Below are 8,638 nucleotides of genomic sequence, written 5' to 3' on the forward strand. Positions count from 1 at the left end.
CCAACAAGCATGTGAAAAGAGTCTCAACAACCCTAATCACCAAGGAAATGAAATCCAAACTATAATAACATACTATCTCACACCTGTAAGGGTGGCTATTATCAAGAAGTCTGAAAGCCAGGCATCAACATTCTTAGCATGTTTTATCAATTCTGTACATTAGTCTCCTGCTTTGTAAAATAAATATTATTAAATTCTTAAAACTTGTAATAAGTCATCAAACTGTGTTTTCACTTTTCTATTTCCTAAATGAAAGCACTGTTGCTCCCCACTCCCTATAATTTGGGGCATTCCTACCCCAAAGTAGTTTGAAGTTTGCTGAATTTCCAAGACTCTAAGATGTAGCAGAAGAGCCTAGGATGGATGGCAGAGCAGCCACCAGCATCTACTAAAAGGAAAAGGAACCTAACCTGTGCACAACACAAGTATAAAAGAATCAAAGTCAGAGGATGTGACATGGACTCGAGGTCTCATCTATCTGATGGTAACTTCATTCTGAATCTATTACCTAAGCAAAATTCTGCAAGATATTGATAAAGTAGTAATTGTTTTCAGTTGATCCAAGTAGGACAACTTATAAATAAAGGACTATGAAGAAGGTTGCAGCATTTTCTTTTTTTTTAATTTTAAATTTAATTTAATTTTATTTTTTCTCAATTTTTAAAATATTTTCTATGATTATAAAAAATATCCCATCATAATACCCTCCCTCACCCCAGTTTTCCCCTTTAAAATTCCATTCTCCATCACATCCTCTCCCCATCTCAATAAGTCTCACCTCTATTCCAATGCCATGATCCTTCCCTCCTTATATGATGGTCTTGTGTAGGTAGTGTCAGGTACTATGAGGTCATGGATATAGAGGCCATTTTTTGTCTGGAGGGAGCACATTGTATGAAGTCCTACCCTTCCTTTGGCTCTTACATTCTTTCCATCACTTCTTCCGCATTAGACCCTGAGCCTTGGAAGGTGTGATTGAGATGTTACTCGGTACTCTAGTCACTTCTTTCCAGCACCATGATACCTTCTGAGTTGTAATAGGGTCACTACCATCTGAAAAGAGAAGATTCTATATCCAAAGTGAGAGTAGCATTAATATAAGGGTATGAATATTAAGAAAAGTGCTTACTGGCAGTTTGAAAACCATAGTATATATACTTATACAGACATCAGTAGATGTTACACCCCTAGGGCTCATGACTACCCCTGTTTTAAGTTTTCAGAATCAGGGTTATATTCCCTCCCTTGGAGCAGGTCTCAAGTACAATTGCAGAGCAGTTGGTTTCCATCATGACAGACATACCTCTATTGCACCTGCTGGCTCATTTGGCCTGGCTGGCCAATTATAAGTTGGGCAGTGTCCACTGTTGAGTATCTTCACTGGTGGTATAACTTTATCCCATTGAACTGCATGCAGAATGGCTTCTTCCAGCTTTCTGTCAGTTACTGTACATAGAAGAGGTTATCAGCTCAGTTCCAGCAGGATTTCTCAGTGGCCTTGCAGCCCAAGTATGTGGAGACTTCAGCAATAGGGTATTACCATTATTCCTGGTGGAAAACCAAGAGCCACAGCAATGGCGTATAATGTTTTGGGGGCATCAGAGACCTCCCTGGCCAACAACTCACTGGAAGGTATCCCATCCCTGGCACTGAAAATTTTCTAGCAACGATCTATGGCTCCTGAGTGTTCCATTGTCTAAAACATAAGGATCTCATTTGATTTATTTGTATCTTCTCAATTTTGATTAGCCCTCCCTCCACCTTTCCTTTACTCAGTCTCCTCCACTGACCTCACTTTGGGCCTTTTCACCCCCATTAATCTACTTACATATATATATTACCAACCTATTAAGGACCCTCCTCCCTTCCTTTCTCTTCCCTTTAAATCTCCTTTTTAACTTACTGGCCTCTGCTACTAAGTATTTTCCTTCTCACACAGAAGCCCAATCATCTGTAGCTAGGATCCACATATGAGAGAGAACATGTGGTATTTGGCTTTCTGGGCCTGGGTTACCTCACTTAGTATAATCCTCTCCAGATCCATCCATTTTTCTGCAAATTTCATAACTTCATTTTTCTTTACCGCTGTGTAGAACTCCATTGTATAAATGTGCCATATCTTCATTATACACACATCACTTGAGAGACATCTAAGCTGGTTCCATTTCCCAGCTATGACAAATTGAGCAGCAATAAACATGGTTGAGCACATACTTTTAAGGAAATGAGATGATTCCTTCAGATATATGCCTAGGAGTGCTATAGCTGGGTCACATGGTAGATCAATCTTTAGCTGTTTTAGGAGCCTCTACACTGATTTCCACAATGGCTGGACAAGATAGCATTCCCACCAACAGTGTAGAAGGGTTCCTCTTTTTCCACATCCCCACCAACATTTATGATCATTTCTTTTCATGATGGTAGCCAATCTGACAGGAGTAGATGGAATCTCAATGTAGTTTTAATCTGCGTTTCCCTGATGACTAGGGTTGTAGAACATTTTTTTAGATGCTTATATGTCATCAGTATTTCTTCTTTGAGAACTCTCTATTTAGCTCCATAGCCCACTTTTTATTAATTTTTTTATTAGTTTTCTATTCAGCAAATACAGGCAGTTTGGTACCATTATTAGACTCATCCATGGCCTACCACCTCCACATTGGCCCCTCCTTTTTGATGTATATGGGTCGTGCATTGTGGAGTTAGCCCACAATTATTGGTATGATAAATGTCTCTGCATATCAAGACCCAACATGTGGCTCTGACATTCTTTCCGCCCCCTCTTCCGCACAATATCCCTGAGCCATGTTGGGTTCATTTTTGGTCTGCTTCAGTGATGAGGTGTTGGGGTCCTCTGAGGCTCTGGATCTCTGATTTGGTAGGAGTTGATTTTTCTCTATGTTGGTCTCCTTCCCTGTTGTGCTGGTATCTAGTTCATCAGGAAAACAGCACTCTTGCTTGTTTCACCAATTTTTCTTAGATTCAGACGGGGCTCTTTTGAGGTATGATGGCATGGCTCTCTCTTTAGGATCTGCATCTATCTGAAAAAGAGAAGCAGATTCTCCAACAGAGAGTAAGTTAGTTCCAGGACAAAGAAAATAACGCATACTTTTTTTATAGAGACTTTAATAGGTGTAAGCCCTCTTGTAGCCCATGATTGATGGTAGCTTGATATTGGACAGTGAGCTTATGTTTGGGTATGGTTCTGACTTGTTTCCCAGCTCCAGCTATGGGTCTCGTACCACTGAGGGGATCAATTAGCCAAATCAAGACCAGTTGGTACCTCACCATGTCTGTGTGCCACTATTGCACTTTTGTGGGCATCACAACAGGTTATTTGTTACTAAGTAGGTTAGACCATGAGTTAATAGCCCACTTTTTATTTTTTTTTATTTTATTTTTTTTAAGTATTGACTTCTTCACTCTTTTTTTTTTAATTTTTATTTATTTATTTGAGAGCGACAGACACAGAGAGAAAGACAGATAGAGGGAGAGAGAGAGAATGGGCGCGCCAGGGCTTCCAGCCTCTGCAAACGAACTCCAGACGCGTGCGCCCCCTTGTGCATCTGGCTAACGTGGGACCTGGAGAACCGAGCCTCGAACCGGGGTCCTTAGGCTTCACAGGCAAGCGCTTAACCGCTAAGCCATCTCTCCAGCCCAATAGCCCACTTTTTAATTGGCTTGTTTGATTTCTTATTATTTAATTTTTGAGTTCTTTGTACATCCTAGATATTAATCCTCTATCATTTATATAGCTGATGAAGATATTTTCCCATTCTGTAGGTTGCCTGTGTTGCCTGTATGCTTTATTCACAGTGTCCTTTGCAGTACAAAATCTTTGTAATTTCATGAGGTCCCAATGGTTAATCTGTGATTTTATTGCCTGAGCAATTGCGGTTGTATTCAGAAAGTCTTTGCCAAGACCAATATGTTGAAGGGTTTCACCTACTTTTTCCTCTAGCAGTTTCAGAGTTTCAGGTCTGATGTTAAGGTCTTTAATCCATTTGGACTTAATTCCTGTGCATGGAGAGAGAGAAGGATGTATTTTCATCCTTCTACAGATACATATCCAGTTTTCCCAATACCATTTGCTGAAGAAGCTGCCTTTTCTCCAATGAGTATTTTTGGCATTTTTATTGAATATCAGGTGGCTATAGCTACTTGGGCTTACATCTGGGTCCTCTATTCTGTTCCACTGATCTACATGTCTGGTTTTGTGCCAGTACCATGCTCTTTTTGTTACTATGGCTCTGTAGTATAGGTTAAAATCAGGTATGGTGATACCACCAGCCTTATTTTTGTTGCTCAGTGTTATTTTAGATTTAGGTATTTGTGATTCCAAATGAATTTTTGGATTGTTTTTTCTATTTCCGGGAAGAATGCCATTGGAATTTTAATAAGGATTGCATGAAATGTGTAGATTACTTTTGGTAAGATTGCCATTTACACCATAGTGATTCTTCCAATCCAGGAACAAGGGATATTTTTCCATTTCCTAGTGTCTTCTGCAATTTATCGCTTGAGTGTTTTATACTTTTCGTTGTAGAGATCCTTTAGGTTTATTCCAAAGTACTTTATTTTCTTTGATCCAATTGTGAATGGGAGTGATTCTCTGATTTCATCCTCTGTGTGTTTGTTGTTAGCATATATGAAGGCTACTGATTTCTGTGTATTTATTTTGTATCCTGCTACATGGCTGTAGGTGTTTAGCAGCTCTAACAGTTTCCTGCTCTAGGGTCCTTTATGTGTAGGATCATGTCATCTGGAAATAATGATAACTTGATCTCTTCCTTTCCAATTTGTATCCCTCTTATGTGTGTCCCTGGCCTTATTACTATGGCTAGGATTTCCAGTACTAAATTATATAAGAGTGGGGACAGTGGACACCCTTGTCTTGTCCTGATTTTAGTGGAAAAACTTACAGTTTTTCCTCATTTAGTAATAAGTTGGCTGTAGGCTTGTCATAAATAGCCTTTATTATATTGAGATATATTCCTTCTATTTCCTGTCTCTGTAGGACTTTTATCATGAAGGGATGGTGGATTTTGTCAAATGCTTTTTCAGTGTCTAATGAGATGATCATAGGATTTTTGTCCTTCAATCCATTTACATAATGTATTACATTTGTCAGTTTGCATATATTGAACCATTCCTGCATCTCTGGAATAAAACCTACTTGGTCAGGGTGAATGATCTTAGTAATATATTCTTGTATTCTGCTTGCCAATGTTTTATTGAGAATTTTTGCATCTATGTTCATGAGAGAGATTGGTCTGTAATTTTCTTTTTATGTTCTATCTTTTCCTGGTTTTGGTATCAGGGTGATGCTGGCTTCATAGAAGGAGTTTGGTTGAATTCCTTCTTTTCTTTTTCTGTTTTATGGAAAAATTTAAGAACCAATGGTGTTAACTCTTCCTTGAAGGTCTGGTATAATTCAGCAGTGAATCCATCTGGGCCTGGGATTCTTTTAGTTCGGAGAGTTTTGATAAATGTTTGGATCTATGCTTGTTATAGGTCTATTTAAGTGATTAATCTCATCTTGTTTTAATTTAGGTAGGTCATATAAATCAAGAAAATCAATAGATTTTCATACTTTGTGGAACATATGCTTTTATAGTATGTCCCTATGATTTTTTGAGTTTCTCTGGCATCTGTTGTGATATTACCTTTTCCATCTCTAATTTTATTAATGTGTGTCTCTTGTCTCTTTCTTTTGGTCAGATTTGCTAAGGGTTTATCAATCTTGTTTATCTTTTCAAAGAACCAACTCTTTGTTTCATTGATTCTTTGGATTGTGTTTTTAGTTTCTATTTCTTTAATTTCTGCCCTAATCTTTATTAGGTCGCAGCATTTTCTATGTAGAAACAATTAAAAAGACCAAAATGTACTAGTGAAGATCATTAGCCAGTTTACACACAGAAAGAAAGAAAGAGAGAGAGAGAGAGAGAGAGAGAGAGAGAGAGAGAACAGGAGACAGAGACAGAGATGGAGAAAAATGAATGAATGAACTAAAACAGAAAATCATTGCAAAGGTAAAGACATGGCCTTTGACATTCATTCTCTTCCTGAACAGTATTCCAGTGATTGCAAAACCCCAAAGGTATGGAAACAAGAAATATACACCAAAGGAGCATATTATTAACTCATATAAATAAATCTGAGATCCAAATAGAAAATTCACTTTTAAAAAGGCTTAGTAAATTTTGCAGAAGTGGGGTGCCAAAAGATTGTAAGAGCTACGAGGTGGGAGGGAATATCCAGAGGCATTACCGCCCACCCCCACAATGGCCGACTGCTGTTCTCACAACTCATAACTCACAGCCCATGCTGAAAAATGGCAATCCCACTGAGAAAGGTCCTCAATGGAATGGGGACAGGTAAGAGGGAAATGATGGTAACAACACATGATGTGTGCATACAAAGTTTCTACTTGATAAAATATGCCCAGGTTGTCCAGGCAGTCACTATGTAGCCACATCTGACCTGAATTCATGGCAGTCTTCCTGCCGCAACCCTTCAAGTGCTGACATTACAGGAGTGAGCCCACTGGCTACAGGAAGTTTTAAAGTATAGTATTAATAGTCTTCTGACTTTATTCTTCATCAGTGTTATTCTGGGTCTTTTACCCTTCAAATAAATTTTACCATCTGATTGTTAAATTAAAAAAAAAAAAACATGATCAGTGGATAAAATAGCTACATGGTACATACTGGTATTTGAATTTCTAGTTTAAGCTTTTGAAAATTGTTTTCACAAGGATTGTATGTGCTTTTTAATATTACTTATTTTTTCATCCCTGCTTAAATATGAAGCCATGTTTATGTCTTTATTCACCTCAGTATTGCATAGCAAATTATTTTGTTTCTGATATTTATGAAAAGCAGTTTGTTACTTCATGTCTGTTTTTAATAAATATTTGTTTTACTCTCATTTAAAAAAAAAGAAAAGAAAAGAAAGACACTACAGAGCCAATGGATCCTAACAAGCATGTTTAATATTTCAAAGGTACTTAACTTTAAAAACCCTCACAAAATCTCTAAATGGAACATGATTAAACAGACACTTTAACAGTGAGAAGGATCAGACAATGACCTTAATGGGAACAATTAAATTCCACACCTTGTCGTACCTTCTTCCTAATGTTACTCGCATTGAGAACCAGCTACTTTGTCTTTCAGTCTGAGCAGCGCTCTCTTCACCTCCTTGTTGCGCAGGGTGTACACAACAGGGTTGAGTAGCGGGGTCAGCACAGTGTAGAAAACGGCCACAGCGCCATCCACAGCATCCCTGGAGCCTGGTCTCAGGTAGATGAAAACACAGGGCACAAAGAAGCAGAGCACCACGATGCAGTGGGAGGCACAGGTCTGAAAGGCTCTGCGCCTGCCCTCCGAGGTGCGGATCTTCAGGATGGAGCAGACAATGGACACATAGGACAGCACAATCAGGAGAAAGCAGCCCGAGGCCACGACGCCTATGTTCACAAAGATGACCATCTCATTGGCCAAGGTGTCAGCACAGGCCAGCTTGAGGATGGGCGGGGCGTCACAGAAGTAATGCTGGATATGGCTGGGCCCACAGTAGGGCAAGCGGAAGGTGAGCGTGGTCTGCACAGCAGAGTGCAGGGAGCCACTGAGCCAGGTGCCAGTGGCCAGCAGGGCACAAGCTCGCCCACCCATCATGCTGCTGTACCTGAGCGGGTACCTGATGGCCAGGTAGCGATCATAGGACATGATGGTGTAGAGGAAGCACTCGGTACTCCCCAGGAAGTGGAAGGAATAAAGCTGAGCCACACAGCTCTGGAAGGAGATAGCGCCACCATCCGGGGACACCAAGGTCATCAGCATTTTGGGCACTGTGACTGTGGAGAACCACATGTCAATGAAGGACAGGTTGGTGAGGAAGTAGTACATGGGTGTGTGGAGGCGAGAATCCACCCGGATCACCAGCAGGATGAGGAGGTTGCCCAGCACTGTGAGGACGTAGATCACCAGGAAGATTCCGAAGAGCAGAGTGTCCAGTGCTGGCGGGTGAGGAAGGCCGACGAGGAAGAACGTGGTCACTTGGCTCCTGTTTGACATTTCTCTCAACTGTGGCATCTCTTCCACCAAAGATATTAGTAGTTCCCAACTCTCATCATCAGAGGATGGAGAATCCCTTCTCTGTGTGTGGCCATTCCATCACCCATGACAGATGATTCTACCTGTGTTTTCCACTTTACCTGTCACAAGCTGCTTTGGTAAAGATGATGAAATTATTTTGGCCCTTTTTTCTGTCAAACATATTCACAGGAGCACTAATGAAGACATGGGGAATAAAGGAGGATAGAACAGGATTTTGTTTTGTTTTGTTGTGTTGTGTTTTTACCTTCTATTGGTATGTAAGCTTTCCAATTCTATAACAAATACTTGAAGTCATTGGACTACACTGAAGCAATGCATCATGAAAAGAGCACGTAGGACAAACCACTCACCTCATGACAAGATCATAAATTATGAATTAAGAAGGAGGAGGAGGAAGGAGAAGAACAAAGGAGAACAACAGATGGCATAATTCCATAACCCTATTAAGGGCATATCCCCTACCATGCAAAGACTCTCAACTATAACCTCCTCCTCAAGGGTTACATAATTTCCCAATG

At 40.0% G+C, this 8,638-nt stretch overlaps 1 protein-coding gene across 1 annotated transcript; it reads right to left on the minus strand.

Annotated features, from left to right (window-relative positions):
• Positions 1 to 7,142: 7,142 nt before the first annotated feature.
• LOC101612430 (olfactory receptor 10G4) lies at positions 7,143 to 8,078 on the minus strand. The gene has a single exon (XM_004670589.2). The coding sequence runs from the start codon at positions 8,076 to 8,078 to the stop codon at positions 7,143 to 7,145; it is 936 nt and encodes a 311-aa protein (XP_004670646.2).
• Between the last annotated feature and the right edge of the window lie 560 nt (positions 8,079 to 8,638).

Source organism: Jaculus jaculus, chromosome 3, assembly GCF_020740685.1.
Source record: "Jaculus jaculus isolate mJacJac1 chromosome 3, mJacJac1.mat.Y.cur, whole genome shotgun sequence".
Lineage (NCBI taxonomy): Eukaryota > Metazoa > Chordata > Mammalia > Rodentia > Dipodidae > Jaculus > Jaculus jaculus.